At 41.8% G+C, this 23,998-nt stretch overlaps 1 protein-coding gene across 3 annotated transcripts in view; it reads right to left on the minus strand.

Moving 5' to 3' along the window:
- Positions 1-23,998, minus strand: part of PLD5 (phospholipase D family member 5) — a 422,286-nt gene that overhangs the window by 331,490 nt on the left and 66,798 nt on the right. The window contains exon 1 of one of the 3 annotated variants that reach the window (XM_045453118.1): positions 15,124-15,570. The exons of the other annotated variants lie outside the window; for them this stretch is intronic. Within the exon in view, the coding sequence (XP_045309074.1) occupies positions 15,124-15,126 (3 nt within the window). The 5' untranslated portion in view covers positions 15,127-15,570. Of the gene's footprint in view, positions 1-15,123; positions 15,571-23,998 lie in introns of those variants that run through there. 3 annotated transcript variants of the gene reach the window in all.

The raw sequence follows: 23,998 nt of genomic DNA on the forward strand, positions 1-23,998 counted from the left end.
CATTACTATAGACAAGATTCATAAGGTTATTATTCACGAGGGTTACTATTACTGCTCCCAAGGTTATTATACACAAGGGTTCAGAGTCCCAGCTTCTTGGGTAGCCCTCAAGCTAAGAATAAATCATGACTTAGGGCACAGCCACACTGGTAACACTCTTACCCAATGCCCCTCCCACAGCTGGCACAAAGAAGGGCACTGAAGACAGTCTTACTGTCATCTTCCCAGTGGGCAGAAGCTGGAGCAGTGAAGATTTTCGAGCCTCCCGCCACCCCAAGCTCAGAGACTGATGCTTGTAATCCTTGTAATTCACTCATCCTGAGGACCAATCCTCCTCTCTGCTCTGTAAGAATTAGGTAGCTTATAAACATCTATACAAGTGCTTACTGTAGGCCAGATATCATTCTAAGCTCTTTGCAAATACTCACTCATTTAATAATTCCCAATTCCCCTTGGAGGTGGGTATGAAACTGGGGAACAGAGATGTTAAGCAACTTGTTCAAGGTCACCCATCAAATCTGAGTCCATGCTCTGACAACTAGGCTATCGTAGAAGCTCCCAGACAGAAGCTCCCAGACTCGTTCCTTGATATAAAGTGCTATCCTGGAGGGGTACTACCTCTTTCTTCATTTTAAAAAGGAAAGTCTCTTGGGGAGCCTGGCTGGCTCAGTCGGTGAAGCATCCAACTTTGGCTTAGGTCATGATTTCACAGTTCTTGAGTTCGAGCCCCGCATCGGGCTCTGCGCTGACAGCTCAGAGCCTGGAGCCTGCTTTGGATTCTGTGTCTCCCTCTCTCTCTGCCCCCTCCCCCACTCATGCTTTGTCTTTCTCTCAAAAATAAACATTAAAAAAAATTTTAAACAAAAAAATAAAATAAAAAGGAAAGACTCTTCAAAATTGGACTGGTTTCTCCCCTCCTCATTTGTTTTTGTTTACTTTTTTTTTTTTTTTTTTGCATTTTAGGGGAGCTTAAATTATCATTTAGGCCATGGATTGCAAAATAGTGAGGAGGACTGCAAGTTTTGAAGTATTCTTGGTTATGGAGTCTGACACTAACAAGAAACTTTTAAAAAGGTCCCCAAATTCCCCTCCAGATGCGCTAAGTGTGTGGGGGCCACTGGAGCAATCTCCAGGCAGAGACGGTGTGGTGGTATTTATGGCTGCTTGCACACTAGCAGCAGCAGGCTAAGAGAGTGGCTTCAGGACAAGTGCATGGAAAGAGGATGTGTAATGCTGGCCTCAGCGGTGCATCATCATTCCTATTTGGACCGACGTCAGCTCTTCTCAGACACTCTCCACACGGTCTGTGTGCAGTGGGAGTTGGGCCAGACAACCTGTCCCCTGGACCCAGCTGCTTGAATCAGGGTCCACACTGGGAGGGGGTATGGGAGTGCGCCTTGGGAAGCTCACAAACATCTCATCATTGAGTCGACGCTGCTATCTGGGAGAGGATCCAGTGAGGAACAGTTTTATGTACAAATGTGTTAACGAATGAGCTCTGAGAGGACTCTTCAGAGATACACGGGAGAATGGAGCAGACATTGTGAGGCACAGATGAGGCCAAAAAGGGAGAGAAAAACAAAGAAGCCACCAGATTTCTCTCTAAAATCAGGTCCAGCATCATGGGAAACATGGCTGCACTTCCTGCTGGGGTTTCAGGAAGCCCTCATCGCTCATCACAAATTCTTCTTTAACTGAAGTCAGCTTATGTTTCCATATCTTGGATACAAACAAAAACAAAAACAACCATGATTAAGAATCTAACCTATAACATGCATAAGTTTATGATTTCAACAAAAAGTCAAAGTCTTGATGGTAGTATATTGCAAGGGATATTAAGAATTATCTCTCTCCATTCCAACTTCCCACATCACAGGAATTAATTCAAACTGGAAAATAGTATCCACCCACTTTATGGAAGTCCCTTGTATAAGCCAATGATATCTTTCCTTTGATCTTTAAAGGCATCAAGAGACACAGAATCAATGCAAAGTCATTTGGGGTCACTAAGAACAAATCCTCTCTACTTTTGAGCTCTTTAAGAAAACTCAAGGACACTCCCCCAAACTTGTACATCCTGCCTCATGCCATGATGGTTTTTAACTAGTCAGAACCCTACGACCTTGGGAAATTTTTGGAATTTTGTTGGAAATTCCTTACCACTCATGGAAGCAGTGGGAATAAGTTTAGAAGGGGAGTCTTTGTGCTGTCCTACTTTCTGTGATTTTCCTATATCCTCGTTAAATTGATAGTTATTTGCCAACTTTCAGAATTTAACCAACAATATCTATTTAAAGACCTCCACTTCATTCAAAGACTAATTTATAGCCAGCACCCTCACGCTCCAACATGATGCTCTTATCAGCCTGTTAATTTCCTTCATAGCTCTTATCCCTATATGTAAAGTTCTGGTTCATTTCTTTACATGTTTATTATTTATCTCCCTTATTAGAACCTAAAAAGGAACTAGGGATCTTAACTGCTTTGGTCACCATTGTATCCCCAATACCTAGTACAGGGCAAAAAAACCTGGTAGGAACTTGATAAAATCAGGTTAACTCATAGCTAATTGTTCTTAAAAATAGACCAAAATGTAGAAAGGCTCAAATACAGGCAAAGTGCCATTTCCTGCTCATTCAGAGTCAAGGTCAGCTGCATGTGGGGAATGGGAAGGGGCCTTTGGCTTAACAAGATCTTCCTGAGCTCCAGGTTGATGGTATCTCTAACATCTTCAGCAGGTGGCTTCCTAGAACCCTGGACATTAACATGCAGACAGCAGAACGGGAATAACACACGGAGGCACGAGCGTGGGAAGTTTTCATGGGCAGGCTTCGCTTTTGCCCACATGCTATTGGCTCGGTACTCACGTGGCCACACCTACTAGCTGGGAAGGCAGGGAAAGGGACTCAGCTGTGTTCTCAAAAGAATCCACAAGGATTGAAAGAGAAATGGGTAGAAGTGACAAGCAGCGAAAGTGTTCCATTCATCAAGGTTCATCAAGTCTGGGAGACTCCAATTCACTAGTAGGTCTTGACTACCTCCTCGGTGCTCCCCAGTTTGGGGAGTTTTTGTTATTTATTTCAAGCTTTTAAATATCACTGTGCGTAACGACTGAACACACTAAATACTTAGTCCCGTAGGTAAATGGGGACCATTCTCAGATGTGCAGTTCTCAGAACTGCAACAAAAGCAGTTCCAGGATGCATTCCAATATGATATTAACTAGACAAGCCCCAATTATTTGAAGGGGGCTTTTAAAAAAGGATTTTTGGGGCGCCTGGGTGGCTCAGTCGGTTGAGGGGCCGACTTCGGCTCAGGTCACGATCTCGCGGTCGTGAGTTCAAGCCCCGCGTCGGGCTCTGTGCTGACAGCTCAGAGCCTGGAGCCTGTTTCGGATTCTGTGTCTCCCTCTCTCTCTGACCTTCCCCCATTCATGCTCTGTCTCTCTCTGTCTCAAAAATAAATAAACGTTAAAAAAAATTAAAAAAAAAAAGGATTTTTACCTTTTAAAAATAAATACTTTTAATTCATCCCCTTTTAGGCAATAGCATGATTTTGAGTCACCCTGGTGGAAGGAAATAAAGCCTGGTTGTACCAAGCATCCAGACGCTTCAAAAAAGGTCACTGGTCTCATGAACTGACCCAGCCAATTCTGTTGTTCGACGTGGGTAGGCAGGAATGAGATTAAAACACCCCAGGTGGGGCAGGCTGTGCCCACCTGCGTGCTGTTCCTGTACGATCAGTGCCTCATATGAATGAGTAGAGTGAGGACTGTTTACCTAGGCTGATTATGTAGCAAACCTGATTGGGCAGACTATAAGCCATTGGCAAAGCCTATATATTTGACCAATTATAAGGGCGAGCTGGACCCTATGAAGAGCAAAGGTAGGTAAGGAGTCCTTGCCCTACAAGGTGGCCCAGCTCTCATAACTCAGAATTTAGTTACAGATTTTAGCTACAAGGGAGATGAGACATTGGCTTGCCAGACTCATCCACATGCTTCTTTTCCTCTACGTCCAGGCCTCTTCTCAATCCACAGAGCACAGAATAGGCAAAGCCCAGTGGGGTTCCAGACCACCTCAGTACAGTGAGTCTCGCCACAAAGCAAGTCTAATGTTTCCTGGGTCTCCAAAGACATATAAAAGTTCTGTTTATCCTCTACTGTAGTCTATTAAGTCTATCCTATATTAAGTCTATTAAATGTGCAATAGCATTATGTCTTAAAAAAAAAGTGTACATGCCTTAATTTTAAACTATTATTGCTACAAATTATTAACCATCATCTGAGCTTTTAGCTGATTGTAATCACCGATTCCAGATCACAATAAATACCATGATAATGAGAAAGTTTGAAATATTGTGAGAATTACCAAAATGTGACACAGGACACAAAATGAGCAAATGCTGTTGTTAAAAAAAATGGTGTTGACAGACTTCCTTGACACAGGTTTGCCACAAGGCTTCAATTTGTAAAAAAAAAACAAAAACAAATCCGTAGCTGCAGAGCACAATAAAATGAAGTATGCCTGTAAATTCTTTCGGAAACGCTCCCCCATCTTTCTCCCTCCCTCTCTCTGCTTCCTTCCACTTCTCTGCCCATTACTCTACTTAACACTTTTAAAATTAGGTCATTTATTCCCTTGATGTTGTATAGTGAAATAGCAAAAGAACTGAGTCGGCAATTGCTTAAACTTGAATGTGCAAAAATGCTTACTCAGTATACTATAAACAAAACTTTTGCAGGAAAACTGGAAATAACATTCATGTCCATTAAAATGATGACAGAATTACACAGCACAGAATGATAGCCACCATAAAGTAAGTAAAAAAACCAGAACTCAATAGCATGTTTATGAATATTTACAGATGCACACTTACTTATGAACCTGAGTGGAATATTTGTTTTTTGTTCTTTCAGTAAGTATTTAATATGTCAGCCACTGTTGTAGCCACCAAGATTACGATGGGAAACATGGTTCCTATTCATGGGAGTTTACAGTCTATTGGGGAGGTAGACATTCATTGGATAATAGTATAAATAATTTAAGGGGCTCCTGGGTGGCTGAGTCAGTTAAGTGTCCACCTTCAGCTCAGGTCATAATCTCGTGGTTCATGAGTTTGAGCCCTGCATCCGGCTCTGTGCTGACAGCTCAGACCCTGGAGCCTGCTTCGGATTCTGTCTCCTTCACTCTCTGTCCCTCCCCCACTCATGTTCTGTCATGTCTTTGAATTAGTGTTCTTGTCTTCTTTGGGCAAATACTTAGCAGTGCAGTTGCTGGATCGTAGGTAGTTCTATTTTTAACTTTTTGAGGAACCTCCATACTGTCTTCCAGAGTGGCTGCACCAGTTTGCATTCCCACCAACCGTGAAAGAGGGTTCCCCTTTCTCCACATCCTGGCCAACACCTGTTGTTTCTTGTGTTGTTGATGTTAGCCACTCTGGCAGGTGTGAGGTGTTATCACATTAGAATTTTGGTTTTCATTTCCCTGATCATAAGTGATGGTGAGCATCTTTTCATGTATCTGTTGGCCACCTGGATGTCTTCCTTGGAAAAATTTATATTCATATCTTCTGCCCATTTTTTAACTGAATTTTTCTTTGGGTATTGAGTTCTATAAGTTCTTGATACATTTTGGATACTAACCCTTTATCAGATGTGTCATTTGCAAATATCTTCTCCCATTCTGTAGATTGCCTTTAGTTTTGTTAATTGTTTCCTTTGTTGTGCAGAAGCTTTTTATTGTGATGTAGTCTCAGTGGTTTATTTTTGCTTTGATTTCCCCTGCCTTGGGAGACATATCTAGAAAGAAGTTCCTATGGCTGATGTCCAAGAAGTTACTGCTTGTGTTCTCTTCTAGGATTTTTATGGTTTAAGGTCTCAAATTTAGGTCTTTAATCCATTTTCAATTTATTTTTGTGTATGGTGTAAGAAAGTGGTCCAGTTTTCCCAGTATCACTTGTTGAAGAGACTTTTTCCCATTGGATATTCTTTCCTGCTTTGTAGAGAATTCATTGACCATGTAATTGTGGGTTCATTTCTGGGTGTTCTATTCTGTTCCATTAATCTATGTGTCTGTTCTTGTGCCAGTACCAAACTATTTTGATCACGACAGTCTGTAATATAACCTGAAGTCTGGGATTGTGGTGCTTCCAGCTTTGCTTTTCTTAAGGTCGCTTTGGCTATTTGGGATCTTTTGTGGTTCACATTTTAATTTAAAATACACAGTTTAGGATTGTTTGGGGGTGCCTGGGTAGCTCAGTTGATTAAGCATCCAACTTCAGCTCAGGTCATGATCTCACAGTTCACAAGTTCAAGCCCTGCATCGGGCTCTGTGCTGACAGCTCAGAGACTGGGGCCTGCTTCAGATCTGTGTCTCCCTCGCTCTCTCTGCCCCTCCTCCCGCTCATGCTCTCTCCCTCCCTCTCTGTCTCTCTGTCTCTCTCTCTCTCAAAAATAAACATTTTTTAAAAACTAGGATTGTTAGCTCTATGAAAATGCTATTGATATTTTGAAAGGGATTGCATTAAATCTGTACATTGCTTTGGGTAGTATAGACATTTTAACAATATTTCTTCAAATCCGTAAGCATGGAATGTCTTTCCATTTCTTTGTGTCATCTTCAATTTCTTTCATCAGTGATTTATAGTTTTCAGAGTGTGGGTCTTTTCACCTCTTTAGTTAGGTTTATTCCTAGGTATCTGATCGGTTTTGGTACAATTGCAAATGGGATCAATTCCTTAATTTCTCTTTCTGCTGCTTCACTACTGATGCATAGAAATGCAACAGATTTCTGTACATTGATTTTTGTATGCTGTAACTTTACTGAATTCGTTTATCAGTTCTAGCAGGTTTTTGGTGGAGTCTTTAGGGTTTTCTATATAGAAAAACATGTCATCTGCAAAGAGGGAAAGTTTGACTTCTTCCTTGATGATTTGGATGCTTTTTATTTCTTTTTGTTGTCTGATGGCTAGGACTTCCAGTACTATGTTAAATAAAAGTCGTGAAAATGGACATCCCTATCTTGTTTCTGACCATAGAGAAAAACTCAGTTTTTCTCTATTTAGGATATTAGCTGTGGCTTTTCTCATATATGGCCTTAAGGTATTGAGGTATGTTCCCTCTTAAACCTACTTTGTTGACTATTTTTAACATGAATGGATATTGTACTTTTTCAAATGCTTTTTCTGCATCAAAATGATCAATACAGTTCTTATCCTTTCTTTCATTAATGTGATATATCACATTGATTGATTTGCAAATACTGAACCATGCTTGCAACCCAGTAATAAATCTCACTTGATTGTGGTAAATGATTTTTTTTTTAATGTATTGTTTGGATTTTGCTTGCTAGTATTTTATTGAGAATTTTTGCATCTATGTTAAATCAATGGACAGATCATCTAAACAGAAAATGAACAAAGAAACAATGGCTTTGAATGACACACTGGACCAAATGGATTTAACAGATATATTCAGAATGTTCCATCCTAAAACAACAGAATATGCATTCTTTTCAAGTACACATAAAACAATTTCCAGAATAGATCACATATTAGGTCACAAAACAGGCCTCAACAAATACAAAAAGACTGAAGTCATACATGCACCTTTTCTGACCACAATATGATGAAACTGAAGTCAACCACGAGAAAAAATCTGGAAAGAGTACAAATACATGAAGGTTACACAATATGTTACTAAAAATTAACGGGTCAACCAGAAAATCAAAGAGGAAATCAACAAGTACATAGAAACAAACAAAAATGAGAACACAATGATCCAAAACCATTGGGATGCAGCAAAGGTGATTCTAAGAGGGAAGTTTATTTTCTTACTTCATGATGCCAGAAAAATCTTAAATAAATAACCTTACATGTAAAGGAACTAGAAAAACAACAACAAACAAAACCTCAAATCAGCAGAAGGAAGGAAATAACAGAGGTTAGCACAGAAATAAATGGTATAGAAACAAACAAAAAAACGCAATAGAACAAATCAATGAAACCAGGACCTGGTTCTTTGAAAAAATTAATAAAATTGTTGAACCTCTAGGCCAGGCTTATCGAAAAGAAAAGAGAAAGGATCCAAATAAATAAAATCACAAATTAAAGAGGAGAAATAACAACCAACACCACAGAAATATAAACAATTACAAGAGAATATTATGAAAAACCACATGCCAACAAATTGGACATCCTGGAAGAAATGGATAAATTCCTAGAAACATATAAACTACCAAAATTAAAACAGGAAAAAATAGAAAACTTGAACAGACTGATAACCAGCAAAGAAACTGAACCAGTGATCAAAACACTCCCAACAAACAAAAGTGTATTTGTCTTATTTAGTTTCCTGAATCAATCACATGGCAGGATCTACTTATAGATTTGGGCTCACAGCCCTGTTCTGTCTTCCCTTACGATAAAACAAGAATTTGTATTTCCTGACTTTAGACTGCATAAGAGTATATTACTTTGACACATTTGAAAGGAATAGTAATAGAAAGCTTTGAGAAAAAAATGGGTCAGGCAGACATCATTTTCCCAGGGGACATGATTGGCCATGCAAGGCAGATCGGGCATCAAACCCACCTTCCTCTGGGGCCCATGGGAACTTACATTGGTACACAGCAACTCTGCTACAGTTGAAACACCAGTAAAGTTACAGCTGTATCTCAATGTGAAAGTGCTAGCAAGACTATCAAATTATTTCTGATTAGACTTATTTCTTTACAAAGACATACAGATAATTAACTTGCAGCACATTTTAATCTTTGCAATTTATAATTTATATTGCTATTAACTGTTTCCAGTACATTTAAGAGCTCAGCCTTAAACTTGAGTGTGAAGCAAGAGTGAAGGGTTTTGCCTGCCACCTATTGTTGACATTCAAAAAAAGCTCTGACTGGGACCACAGAATTCTTCCCTACTAAGGGCCCAAAGCATCACACGAACTGGTCCTTCAGGTGATACGAAAAAGTCCTGGCCAATGCCCATCATAAAACATTTCAAAGACTTACTAACAGGCATCACAGTTTGAAACAGTTCTTTTTCAAAATTGCTTACATATTTTTTTGTAAACGGCATACACTCATTTTAATAAAGAACACTACTCAAATAAAGAAAAGAATGAAGAAAATTCGCAAATGTCCCCCATTGTTTAGTGTGGGGAGCATAATCTGCTATATCTCCACCCATGCACAGAGATCTACTGATGTAAGCTTACAAAAATGGGATTGTTGGCTTCTTTTTAAAAACAAAAAGGAAGGAGGGCATATAAAGCTTAAAAACAAGTAAAACTTGATTTCGGGGCTATAACTCAGGATCATGGAAGGCTGGATGAAGGGGACTTCACGGTGACTTTGATGTTCTATTCTTCAAATGAGTGCTAATTACAAGACTATGTTCATTTTGCAAAAAATGTGAGCTGTACATTTATGATTTATATACTTTTTCACTTTGGAAGTTATACTTGAGAAAAAATTCTTACTTAAACCCCCTTGATTAAGTAAATTAATACTCCAAGCAGATGATGGAAAGGGCCCCAGGAGAAGAAACACACATAATCCTGGAACCAATTAAGTCCATCTTAAAAAATTCACTCATTACATGTCAATGCACTTTCACAGAAACTTAACTAGGCAACTCCAAGTCCTAGACTGAGTAAATGGTATTCAGCTTCTTCAATGTGATTAAACAGAAGTCATAAACATAGTTTTACAAAGAATTTCTGTACTCACAAATGCGGAAGTCTTAGATGTAGCAACATATTACAAAATAGCCTGCCCTTGCTATGAGAAATACCTAAGCCGATGAGCCATACTTTCCATGAATTGATTAATCAGCCACAGTGTGTTAGAAACATTAAAATCATATAGATATAGAATAACAGTTAATTAAAAAGTAAGATTTATTAAGGATATAAGATTAAGGATTTGTGATTCCCCCCTTTCTATCAGAGACCTTATCCATTTCTTAAAACATTTCTATACATGCTTTACTATATTTTGATTTCACTACCAAAACCAAAATAAACACGGTAACTAACCAAATAAGGAAATTAATCCAAGTACTTTTGTAAAACAAGCTATAAATCCAAACAGCAAATTTCACAATCCAAATACCCAATGCCTCCAAATATACTTGCCCTCCAGGGTGGGGACACAACCAGGGGAGCTGACTTAGGGTGTTGGGTTTTGGGAAATCTGGGCCCTTCATAGACCCAAAAGTCCTCAGGGGCCCAGGATGTCTGGGCAGGTAATTCACACACTCAGTTGCTACATCCAAAGAGTAAGATGGGAAGTAAGAGATGAGGGACAAACACTAACAGGCATCTGGGAATGCCGATAAAAAGGGCAGAACCAAGAAAATCAGAGAGTAGGGACAGTGAAGCTGCCTATCATAAGCTCACCTGGAAGTAATGGATATATATTGGAGGATTGTAATGTTATTCCTGGGTCCACACTTACAGGAGAGCATGTAAAGTTGTTGGTAAGGCTAACAACCTGAACTACTCCATTTCTCCTGCAATCCTCTGAGCATCTCCCCAGACACTTGAACCTATTTAATTTCTAGGTTATCCAGTTAATTAGTCTCTTGATTCTAGGTCTTTCATCTATCACATCGATTTTACAATCAGGCTTGATAAGCAACAACTTCAATGGTATTTTATCCACCATCCCACATACACTTGCTCTTGTGTCTTCTCGCCATGTGGGACGTGTCCAACACCCATCGTGAATCATCTGTAACTGTGAGGCTGACCAATGGGATGAAATCTGAAGTGAGTTCATATCTTATTTGCAGCTTTGCACTTTCTTTAGCCCACCAAGTACAGTTCCTTCACAGAAGACCACAGAAAGCATAAGAGAGATGATTCGTCTTCATTAAATTACTGATATGTGCAATTTTTAATGCTCTTGACATGATCTTCAAGGAGAAACTCAAAGTCAACCAACACTTTCAATTCCCTAAAACTTAGCATCAAACTACGCCCCTTCCTGACAATTAGTATCTTACTTACTCTAATTAATAAAATTATTCATACCTTTATTCTGTGTGCTTTTTTTTTGTTTTGTTTTGAGGGGAGCGAGCTTCATACCCACTCATTTCCTTCCACATCTTTCCATTCATCTTACCAATGTGGCTACAAGTAATCAATTATCAGGAAGATCACACTGCAGTCCTTTGTCATTTCTGGCTATATCCATACCACCTCCAAACTTCTAAAACCTGCATATATATATATACACATACGTATATATACAAACATACATATATATATATATATATATATATATATATATATATACACACATAGAATCTCTTCTGATCCTCTGAACCCACTTTCTCTTCAGGAACACAAAAGATCACTTAATACCATAAGCCTCCACATTTGTCCCAGAACACACTGCACTGTCACTCACTTCTAAATACCCTACTGGACTTTGGGTGAGAGACTCCTGTGGATGTCTTTTTTTATTCACTCAACAATACACAGAACCTACTCTATATGAGGCATCATGTCAGGTAATGTAGGAATGGCAGCCAGGCGACTCTTCTTCAGTTAGTAGCTTCAAGTCCCAGTCTGTGCTTTTCTTTTTCTTTTCTTTTCTTTTTTAATGTTTATTTAACCATTTTGAAAGAAAGAGAGACCAAGCAGGGGAGGGGCAGAAAGAAAGGAGAAAGGGGAACCCAAGCAGGCTCTGCACTGTCAGCACAGAGCCTGATGTGGGGCTTGATCCCATAACCATGAGACCATAACCTGAGCTGAAATCGAGTCAGACACTCAAACCAACTGAGCCACCGGGGCCCCTCTGTGCTTTTCTTTTTCGTGTTCACACCAATCAGTGGTCGGTGCAGGTGAATTTTTCATGCACATCACTTTGAATCACTTTGAATCTTTTCCATTTTCTCCCCATCATCTTCATTTAAATCCTTACCATCTTGTACTTCAAAATTTCAAAACCTTCCTTGCAATTCATCATTCCACCATGATTCACAGCCTAATCAAACATCTGACTTTATATAAACATATTAATGTAATTATCACAATGACCCAACAGAGGTAAGAGTCATTGTTCCCATTTTGCAAATAAAAACACTAATTGTTAAAGAATTTAAAAAATTACCACATGAATACATGGGTAACCCAGAAATTTAACTCTAGGTCTGAGTACACTTAAACCCTCTTTCCATAACATTAGACTCTCTTCCAGACTGAGGCAACTCTTTAAGGGAAGTTGGCCAGAGTGGAACTTAAGGTAAGAATTATGGTGTTGGGGGGCACCTGGGCAGCTCAGTTGGTTAAACATCTGCCTTCAGCTCAGATCATGATCTCACAGTTCATGAGTTCAAGCCCCACAATGGGATCACTGCTCTCAGCACAGAGCCTGTTTCAGACCTTCTCTCCCCATCTCTCTTTGCCCCTCCCCCATCCCCCACTAGCACATGTGCACTCTCTCTCTCTCAAAAATAGACATTGAAAAAAAAAAAAAAAGAATTATGGTGTTGGTATGCAAATGACAAGAAACCCAAACAGGTGACACCAAGAAAGAACAGGCCTGTCTTGGAGCAGATTGGATATGAGGAGGAAAGAGAAATGTTAAAGATTATTTGAAGTTTTAGAGGCTGGGTCACTTAAGGTTGGCCTGGCTCACCTTCCTATATACCTTCACAGGTTGTAGGATGAGGTGGTTTAAGAAGTAAGGGTCGTACAGGGTGGACCTGTTTAAGGTCGTACAGGTTTAAGAAGTAAGGGTCCTAGCCTAGCACTACCTTTTACTAGCTATGTGTCCTTAGGAAAGTACTTAACCTCTCTGAACCTTACACCTCATTACAACAGTATTATTAATAATAATCTGTCTTTAAAAGCAAGGATATAAAAAAATAAATAAAAGCAAGGATAAGGATTATTAAAGTATTAAAAACACTTGGCACATAGCACATATGTCCTCAATATTTGTAAAATATTACTTAAAAGCATTCACACATTTTTCCTTTGTTTTGAAATAACTTGCTTGCAATTATGTGGGGTGGATTTAATGATTTGCATTTCCTTTAAATTTGTAAATAAAATAAAAAGAAGCAATCTGAAGCCAGAGCCCACAGCAGGCTGACTTATTTGGTAAAACAGCCAGCAAGCCCTGACATGCTCCCGATTCTAATAATGAGGTCAAGGAGAGGGTTTTAAACACAATTGAGTGTCTCTTCTCTTGGATAAGTAAGGGAACTGATCACATCTGCATGATGAGAAACATGATTGGTTTCCTTTTCATCATGGAAGGGACTTCACGAAAATCTAACCCACAGATTCACTCCCCTTACAATCAAAGACTGGTTTTTCAACCCACTGCTCTCTGGACAGACTTCTCACTACAAGGGAAGGGGAAATATAGTCCCCTTTGCAAAAACTAGCTGGTTAGAATGTCCTCCCTACAAAACTATGACCATTTTAGTGTTTGCGGTTCAGAAAAGCTCAATTAGACGGGAGCTTTCATTTTAATGTACAACTGGGTAATTTTTCCAACTTTTTTTTTTTTTGGCAATCAAAAAAGAGGTCTACATACTTTCATTAGGTTGTGCTATTGCATTTAAGTGACTCAGTCCCTGGGGGCTCCTTGTTGTCTCCCTGAATACTGTACAAGATTGTCGCTGTGCTTAAGTTTATGCCCACGCTTAAAGTGTGCTGGCAGGAACTCTATCTGCATTTCAGCCCAGTCCTTTTAATCCTTAAAGGAATGTTCTTGGGCTCATAAAGAGAAGAGAAGAATTATTATGCTTCAAGAACTCAAGCAAAACATTCCACAGCAGTAAGGAGCCCCACTTAACCCTTATGCTGGATATGTTGGCATTTACGCACCCGGTTGGTCAAGGAGAAACGGATGAGTCTTTAATGTGACTTCTCCACAGGTTAGAAGAGTTTCTAGCACAGATGCAATAATAAAGGGTAACACATATCAATAAAGGAGGGGAAAATCTGACCCTGAACTTTGCAGCTGTTTCCAGGGTCTGTTCCTAGCGATCTAGGACGGATGATGAGGGCAGGAAGTGAGATGAAATATTTTCATAAATCTGGTTCCCAGTGTCCCCTTTTCAGAGTTGTTGGAAAGGCAGACTTCTAAAAATTCCCACATCCCCTTCATCAGAACTCTCTTCATTCATCTGGATTATAAACAGAATAATCATTTCCCACACATCAGCTGTGCAGTCAAATAAATGTATTTCAGGCATTCTCTCTATACAGTAATAGGTTATATTTTCTCTTAAATGTTATATAATCTTATTATGACCACTGTCCTTCATCCCTTGACTATTAAAGAAAACGTTTAGTGGCTTCACTCTTAACCCCAAATCCTCCCACCGATCCTGCGTCACGGGCACAGGAGAAGAGGTGCACGGAGAAGCCACAGAGACCACAGCCGACCCCGACCTCAGCACACCGTCCTCCCACGAAGCCCACACCTCGTCCAAAGACCTCACACTTCCATGAAGACATGCCTCACGCTGGCAGTGTTGGCTTTGCTAGAGTGAAATCAAACGAACTTCCTCCAAAGTCACTTACACTTTCCTTTAGAACATGGGCTCCTTTTGTCACTGTCTACAGAGAATAGTTTTGAAAGGGGGAAAAAAACCACTCCGAAGTTTGCTCTAGTAATGGTTAATCTGCAAATGCCTCCCATCAACTAGTGACAACTCACTAGTCAGAAAAGACAGCTGTTTCATTATGAATGGGTTTGTACCCCCGCATGCAAACATCGAGAAAGCAGGCGATGCTTTCTTTCAGGCAGGCTCCTGGAAATGACAATTGCATTCAGAGGAAGAGCACATCAGAGACCACATTAATCAGGGCTTGCCTTTGAGGTCACTGTGGGACTGTCCTTCCCCGGCAGAGCCCCGCAAATGGTCCTTATTAATTACGAGGCTCCTGACATGAAAGGAATCATTTTTCAAAAGTCAGTACCTTGGTGCCAAGGGTTTCCCTGCCCTTCTGAGTAAAAGGCTGACAGTGCCCCAGAGCTCAAGTTCAGTCTCATGCGACCCACAGCCACTGTCACCAGCAGATGCTAAGTATTCCTTCCCAGGTAACAAACTAGGTCTGCAGAAATCTTGGGAGTTTCTTACCATTGTGATCCAGTCTTCCCTCCCTGCAGAGTCCAGCAGCCAGGAGCTGTTGCTGCTGCTGTGCTGTTCCCACAGCCACGGGAGGCTTTGGAGGCAGAGAACGATTCATGTGGTACAAATGTATTGCCACCGATTACATTTCAGTCCCTCAATTGCTGGCCTGGATGCTTTGGAAATCAGCCAAACCAAGCGGGAGGAGAAAGGGCTGCAGTTTGCAATTTCAGAATTTCCCCCTAGAACCTGCTCTTAGCAATTCGGGTCTCTCATGCAGCATTTTAAGCAAATACCGAAGGCTGCTACATTCAATTAGATCTCGCTCTCTTTTCCTTTTCAACTAAGATGGTTGTGTTGCTTTGTGGGATGAAATCATAGCAGGAGCTCAAGCTGACCCAGGGGACACAGGCACTCTGCCCACGTCCACACACCTCCAACCTGACCAGAAACGCCACTCTTCCGATCAGAGAGGAGAGCCCTGGCCAGATGGAGAGGAAGGGAGAGGGCAAGGCTGGTGAGCACCTGAGGCCACCAGGGTCGCAGCAGCTCTGTCACTGGTGTGCCAAGGACCAAACACAAGACCTAAGTCTGGACTACAGTGTTCGGTGTCACACTGTCAAATCCAAACATGTGGGAAGAAAAGTTCTTTGCTCATCAAAGAAGTCTATGAAACATATGTTATCCTGCAGAATAAGCCAGAAGTTCTTCACCTGCAGGGACTGTATCTGCCAAGATGCTTTAAATCAAGCCAGGTCTGCTCACTCATACCAAATCACTGGGCTCTTTGTTTTCCTAGGTTTTGACAACATTTTATTGCTTAAAAATTCATCTATCTCAGGATTCAACCACACAATCAAAGCTCAGGCCAGGACTCCAAAATAATAATATAGGGGCACCTGGGTGGCTCAGTTGGTTAAGTGTCCCAACTCTTGATTTCGGCTCCGGTCGTGATCTCACGGTTTGTGGGTTTGAGCCCCACATCGGGCTCTGCGCTGACAGTGTAGAGCCTGCTTGGGATTCTGTCTCTCCCTCTCTCTCTGCCCTTCCTCCACTCATACCGTCTCTCTCTCTCTCAAAAATAAATAAACATCTGGAGCGGCTGGTTAGCTCAGTCGGTTAAGCGTCCGACTTCGGCTCAGGTCATGATCTCACTGTTCGTGAGTTCAAGCCCCGCGTCGGGCTCTGTGCTGACAGCTCAGAGCCTGGAGCCTGTTTCAGATTCTGTGTCTCCGTCTCTCTCTCTGACCTTCCCCCGTTCATGCGCTGTCTTTCTCTGCCTCAAAAATAAATAAACGTTAAAAAAATAAATAAACATTTAAAATTAAATAAATAGTACACAAAAGCAAAAATACCTATTAATTGCTAAACTGTTTATCTGCCGTTCCTTCCTCACTTAGTATAGATTCCAGTAACATGGTTGCCACGTCGGTTTTATTCCCTTCTATGTTCCTAATACAGCATCTACACATTGTATAATATTTATTGCTGAATTAGTTACTTCTCCATAATTGTTGACAATGTGAGCAGTCCCACAAACTGCTAAAATTCCTTTTACTTGGAGCCTGATGTGTTCTAGGCTGGGGTTGGGTTCCTCTCGTGACAGCTTTCCTCACACCAAAAGAAAGGTCCACACCCCCTAAGAGGTTAGGCGAGAAAGGGCAAGAATAACTTCCAGCACAGCTTGCAAATTCAACACAAGGAATAAAATTCATGCCGATGGCCAAGGGTTCTGATTTCTTAGAAAGAATTCATAGCGTTCATCAGGCCTGATCAAGAAATAGCTGTGAATCCACAGAGTCCAAGAAAACTACTCCCTTTTCACAAGGCAAGTCTTTTAAAAGAGAAAGGCAGACATAGTAGGCAAATCAGGTGCCCAGGTGAGACACCAGAGCCCATTTCTGTGGCCAAGATGTAGCTCAGTGCTGGCAACAAAGGAGGTTCTAGATACTTACTGAATTCATGTACACCCTTAAAGCAATGCCCTGGAACCCTGAAATGCCAGACACTTTCTCTCGAGCTAGGAGGAGCCAACACAGCCTAGTGTGGGGTCTCAGCTCATTTTGAGCCCCATTCATGGTCCCATCTCTAGGACACTCCCCACTGCTTCAGCTGCTCCCTGCACCGTGCCCCATCACACTTGCCCTCACGTGCAATGAGGTGGTGACACTGTCTGCCGTGTGACCAGGAAACGAGCCTTGTCTCAGGGTGCCTGGGTGGCTCGGTCAGCAGAGTGTCCCAGTCCTAATTTCGGCTCAGGTCATGGTCTCACGGTTCCTGGGATCGAGCCCCACGTCAGACTTCATGCTGAGCCCTGCTTGGGATTCTCTCTCTCCCTCTGCCCTCCTCCCCTGCTCACACTCTTTTTCTCTCTCCCTCTCTCAAAAAAATAAAAAAATAAATAAAAATAATTTTTAAAAAAGCCTCGTCTCCTCTTTTCTGCTAGCCTCTGGAAACCCGTACCGTGGTGTCAGCGAAGCATCTTCCTTTCCTTCTCCCTGTTCTTCAAAGTGCAAGCTCACTCCTCCCTCCATCAGGAAGACGCCCCTGACGGCTTCGCTCCATGGCTGGCGTGTGAGTCCTGCACACAGTTTGTGAGCGGTGTCCCCACCGACTGCAGATGAGACTAAGATGAGTCACCAGGGCAGTTCGGGGGCTTCATGAACGGGCCCCCTAAACTCTGCTCTCCCACCACGCCTGCAAATTATTCACTACCTCTGTCCCAAAGAACCCCCTGCAGTCCCCTCAAGTCACAGTACCTGTTCCTGCTTCCTGGCCCCTGCACACATGGGGCCCACTGGGAAACTCCCTTACATCCGCATCAGAGCCCCACACAAACCTACGCAGATTTAGAAGCGGTGCTGTTTCCACCCTAAAGATGCTCATACGGTGTATTGGCATTATTTTTCCCTGAGAAGAACGAACGTCTTCTCATATAAATTGCCATCTGGCAGAAACCACAAGGGAATATGAGGAAGCCTTTCTGAATAACCGTCTGTCTGCTGACTGAATAAGGAGTCTGTCAATGTTAAGACTTGTTTGGACACTTGTGTTAATCAAAATTGTTAAGACTTCTTGGCTTGATGTTGTCAGAACTCACTGAATCACTGAATCACATCCCCCTCACTGATACCAGCCCCAGACCCCACCAGCAGGAAAGTTAGAAACTTCTGGTGAGAAGTGGGGGGAAATTGGAATTTCCTATAAAATAGTAAATTCTTTCACGGTGCCTGGGTGGCTCAGTCAGTTAGGTGTCTGACTCCTGATTTCAGCTCAGGTCATGATCTCACAGTTCATGGGATCTGGCCCCACATCAGGCTCTGTGCTGACAGCACGGAGCCTGCTTGAGATTCTCTCTCTCCATCTCTCTGCCCCTGCCCCCCAAATATTGTTTTTAAAAAATAGTAAATTCTTTCAATTAAAAATGTAGACATTCAGGGGTGCCTGAATAGCTTAGTCGGTTAAGCATCTGACTTCGGCTCAGGTCATGATCTCGAGGTTCATGGATTTGACCCACGTGTCGAGCTCTGTGCTGACAGCTCGGAGCCTGGAGCCTGCTTCGGATTCTGTGTCTCCCTCTCTGTCTGCCCCTCTCCTGCTTGCACTCTCTCTCTCTCTCTCTCTCAAAAATAAATAAACATTTAAAAAATGTAGACATCCAAAAAGCCAGTCCTCTCCTCTTGCACCCCTATGGCCCCATCCTCCCACATATCCCTGAATACTGAGACATTCAAGATACACAATGTAGAGTCTCAGAGCCAGGGGTGAAAGGCCCAGTGGAAAGCTGCCTCCGCCCCTTTGAACCTGAAAGGGTGCAAAAAAAAAAAAAAAAAAAAAAAAAAAAAAAAAAAAAAAAGAAAAGTTCTTTTACAAATGTGTACAAATAGCTATACTAGCTCTTTTAGTGTTTTCTTATAAAAAATCCATTTTCTCTTTTCAGTGAAATCTTTACTGCATCTTCAAGAGATACTTAAAATGTATATGAGGAGCGCCTGGCTAGTTCAGTTGGTGGAGCGAGTGACTCTTGATCTTGGGGTTGTGAGTTAGAGACCCACATAGGGTGTAAAGATTCTTTACAAATAAAATCTTTAAAAAATAAAATGTGTATGAGAAGCCCACCAAACATGACTACCTCCCTCCAAAGAATGCTCGTGATTCATTGGTCAGTATTTAAAATGTTGGTCCTGCATGAATAGCATTTACTTGGCATTCCAAAAAAAAAAAAAAAAAAAAAAAAAAAAATGGAGCCAGTAGAGACTAGAGGCTCCCATGGCCACCATAACACCTACTCTCTGCTGCCACAATCCCCTGGAGGTAAGAATCCAGAGAAAATGAAGGACAGTAGGTTCCTAATTGTTCCACAGCAGCAAAATTATGCCTGTCCACCCCCTCAAGAGAACAAAGAGAAGGGCTGGGGACTGCTTATCTTTCCACAGTTCTCCCATCGCCACTTTTTTTTGTTTAATTTTTTTAATGTTTTTGTTTTTTGAGAGAGACTGACATAGTGTGAGCATGGGAGGGGCAGAGAGAGAGAGAGGAAGACACAGAATCTGAAGCAGGCCCCAGGCTCTGAGCTGTCAGCACAGAGCCCAACGCGGGGCTCGAACCCACGAACCGTGAGATCATGACCTGAGCCGAAGTCAGACACTTAACCGACTGAGCCACCCAGGCGCCCCTCCCATCGCCACTTTTAACCCCAAATGCCACCATCCTGTATTGCCCGGTGTTTTGCTGTTATTGGGATACATGTGGCCTCACCGCCCCCCGCCCCCCACTCCCCACCCCTGTCCAGCCTCACAGCTGTAGCCAGTTCAGAAGGCTGGGCTACAGGAGCACCCACAGACCAGTGATTGCAGGATCCCTTAGAAATAAGCACGTGGGCATGATGGCGCTGTTTTCAAATGTAATCTCAAGCAGCCCTTCTCAGCCTAAGAACCACAAAGCATGTAGGGATGCCTTTCCGTTTCTAATAATGTGTCAAAGGTTTCTGTTTCAATAGATGGGAATTGATGTTGGCAGACAAAAATTTAGGTCAAGGCAATGAGAAAAAGAAGCCATCACTTCCTAAAACCACCCAAGATTGCCAATATAAATCGTAATTTATATTACGAGAACAGTCACACAGAAGGAAACAAAGAACAAAAACATATTTCGGCAGTAAAATATTCCCATTAATTTCTATCACGGTATTATTTATGAGATATGAAATCATGCAGGATGGTTTCTAACCATGAGAAGTGGATACAGTAGGGAGAAAAATTAAGGAGATAGCAATAAAAGGCACATGCCCTCAAAGAGGGTAGCAACCATCATATACAGAGTCCTCTGCAGGGTCTAAACTATCCAGTAGAAGACATGGATGCTGCTTTGCAAACAATCCTGAATTATGGAGACAGCTGAATGGAGGCCCAGGATCTTTGCAGACCATCTCAGTTGACCCTCTCTGGTTCTGTGCCTGGGACCATCTATTTTCTTCCAGGGGCATGGATTATGTTCCTATTCTCCCTTTTCACCACAGGAGGGAGCTGCAGTGTAACAAGGGTAGCGTTCTCCAGCTTTGCCTGAGCGGTTGGTGACCAGTTTTCTTTACCAAGTACAACCTGTGTGAATGCCTCCAACTAGAAACGAATGTGACCAATCAGTGGTTCAAAACCAGCTTCCCAAGCCATCCTCCAACTGACCCTGAGTTCAAGGGTTTCACATGCAAGTATGTGTGCATGTAGTACAACTGTTCTGTTTTGTTATCTACTTTAATACCAGAAATCATTTGAAAGACCTTATTTTGATGAGGATAATCCAGGAACACATCCTAAGCATGAAGATACCTGATTTTTTAGCTAATGACTTTAATCACATGGAACTCACTGGACTGATTTACCCACGGATTAAAAGCAATCTGTAAGCTATCTTCGCCTGCCCAATTCTTTTGGCATAAGTGATCGCCCCAAGTAAGAAAAGTCTGCCTAGGCATATTGCCAAAGATGATTTAGTGATAGTAAATAAGGAGCTTAATGAAGTGAACTCTCCTTATTAACCTTCGGCCAGAGTCACATCTGTGCCCATTGCTTGTTTCAGTTCTTAAATGCTCTTTAAAAGCAGCAGCCAACTTCAGTTCTAATTTTGCCTCCGAAGAATTCAGCACAAGCCCATCCAGAAGAGGGATTATCCCTCAATTTGGAGGCAGTGAGGTAGGCACTTCCGTGAGGTCCCAAGAGGCATCAATCCGATCACAGTGCTTGTCCCAGAGGGTAGGTCTAGGCCCAAATCAACCCAGGAACTCATTCTGTATGGCAGTTCTGCAAAGCTGCGTGTGGCGTCCTCAAGTCAGATGCAGCTACAGCCAAAAGGGGGAACAGGTGGAACATGACATAGGAACAGAAGTGTCCGTTGACAGTCCTTGAGTCCCAGTTAGGTAAAGTTCCACTCTGTCCTGGCTCACTGGTCAGGCCATTGTGGTGCAGGATGCAGCTGGCGGGGGGGGGGGGGGGGGGGGGGGGGGCAGCTCTCCCCACACCACATGCTCCAAGCCAGTACTCCATGAGTCCAGGAATCCTGAATTTGAACCTGGCCTTCCAGGCCATTATGAAGAAATACTTGTCCAGGTAGGAGGATGGAACATATTTTACTTAAGAGTATGTCAGCTTGATTGGTAAGCTTCATATATTTAGAGGTATAAAACTTTGAACATTGGGGTGGGTGTATTGCCTTCCCTTGCTCCATTTTGCGAATCAAAAGCATATCTTTGTTTGGTTCGATTCAGTAACTCTTGGTTGGGCTTCTGAGAGGATGAGAATTTGCAGACACCATGGTAAGGCTTGGTAGCCACTGGCTAAGACACCACTGGCTAAGGCTTGGTAGCCACATGTGACTAAGTTTAAATTAACTAAAATCAAATAAATTAAAAATTCAGTTCCTTAGTCACCTTAGCCACATTTCCAGTGTTCAGGAGTCTTCTGTGGCTCGTAGCTACTGTATTGGACAGCACACGACAGAACATCTCCATCACCACAGAATGTAAACAGAGTAAATACAGAATGGGGAATACTGGGACTTCTGCACTCTAAGGGCACAAATCCGCAAGGAAGTCTACCTACTTGGACTGACTGCACTGACCATCGTAGATGCATGTGTTTGTGGATGGTCTAATTCAGAGGTCTCAAACTGGCCACCTGTGGAATGAATATTCTCTGTAGCTTCTGTCATACAGTAAACACGTTTTAAGAATGGGAACTCATTAAAATCTAATTTTTTTTTTATTTCTCTTGAAAAATAGGAAGATCTGGCCCCTCTGGGCCTACATTTTCACACTGGAACACAGATCTGGAGCCAAGAATCTGTTGTCCCTTCAAAGGGATCTTGTGATTTCAGTCTACCAAAGCCCATGCTGGCCACTGTGTTCAAGGGATTTCCTGTCTAATTCTTGCCACGTATGCATTTGAATGGGAACAAAAATGTCTCTAGTGTTGTAAAAAAGGAAGTATCTATAATAAAACACCATAAAGATGCCTAGAACGCTCTTGCTTATTTTTTCTGTATATATTTAAATAAATAAATTCCACTCACTTATCCAAATGGTACTCTACAATCTATAGAAATAGCATTAGTGAATTACAAAAGAAGTCAATGTCCTAATTTCCAATAATTCTCTACTCAATAACTTAGGCTTTCATACTTGACAGGAGAAGAGAGGAAGGGTAACAGAGATGTGATTCCTTCCTCCCTTGTCTACTGTCCCATTCCTCCACAAGGAAACATACACACACACATACATATGTAGCACACACACATACACCACACACACACACACACACACACACACATCTGTGTCCCACAAGTATAGTGGGGCTATAAAAAGGTCTAGCTATGCATAAATAAAAATGGGCCCACTTCTGAATAAGATTGTGAATAATATTTGGAAGTCTAATTGGAAAATATCTAATAATGAACAAGACTCTTCATTCAAAAATCTAGTCTCATGCCCATGAATTTGTACCCATTTAACCTTAAGCTCCACTGGTGCGCCTGGGTGGCTCAGTTGGTTAAGCGTCTGACTTCAGCTCAGTGATGATCTCACACTTTGTGGGTTTGGGTCCCACATCTGGCTCTGAGCTGTCAGCATAGAGCCTGCTTCAGATTCTGTGTCTCCCTCTCTCTCTGCCCCTCCCACACTTGCACTCTGTCTCACTCTCTCAAAAGTAAATAAATATTTTTTTTATTTTAAATTTAAGCTCCATTAAAGCAGGCACTTTATCTGTCCTATACAACACCATCACATAGCAGATATTCAACTCCCAGTAAATATTTAAGTGGAATATCAGAATCGTCACAGGGAACAGAACATTTCCTTAGAAATTCTAGGTCTCTGCTATATTCTCCTTGATATCAACCCGATGTAATGACATTATATTCATTTATTCCACAAAGAGCTGATAAAAAAACCCTTATGTGCTGGGGCTCAGCTGGAGTATTATTTTAGTATGCAGCTGTTTATTCTCTAAGTCATAGGTCATACATTTAGGAAGGGCGCTGCAATCACATAAGAAGACTCTGATTTTGGATACTGCATTGCCTTTTTTAAAAAGCTGTATATGCACGAAACAGCTCTACAATTTGTGCCTTATCTGATCTATTACACGATATATGCCTATAACATCTATTTTAACAAAACACCTATTATATCATCTATGTAATACTATTATTATATCATCCATTTCTCAACGTTCCCTTCACCTCCTGGCACCAACTTGGCTGTCCTCTGGGACTACTGCTTTCCCTGTGGTCCTCTCAAGGCAAAGCTGTTTTCCTCTTAGTGCTTGGACCACTGGATGACGGTGGCAGCAGACTTCCTCCCTGCCCCTCCCGCCACTTTGAGACCATTCTTTCC

The sequence above is a fragment of the Leopardus geoffroyi genome, chromosome C3, assembly GCF_018350155.1.
Source record: "Leopardus geoffroyi isolate Oge1 chromosome C3, O.geoffroyi_Oge1_pat1.0, whole genome shotgun sequence".
In the NCBI taxonomy this organism is placed as follows: Eukaryota; Metazoa; Chordata; class Mammalia; order Carnivora; family Felidae; genus Leopardus; species Leopardus geoffroyi.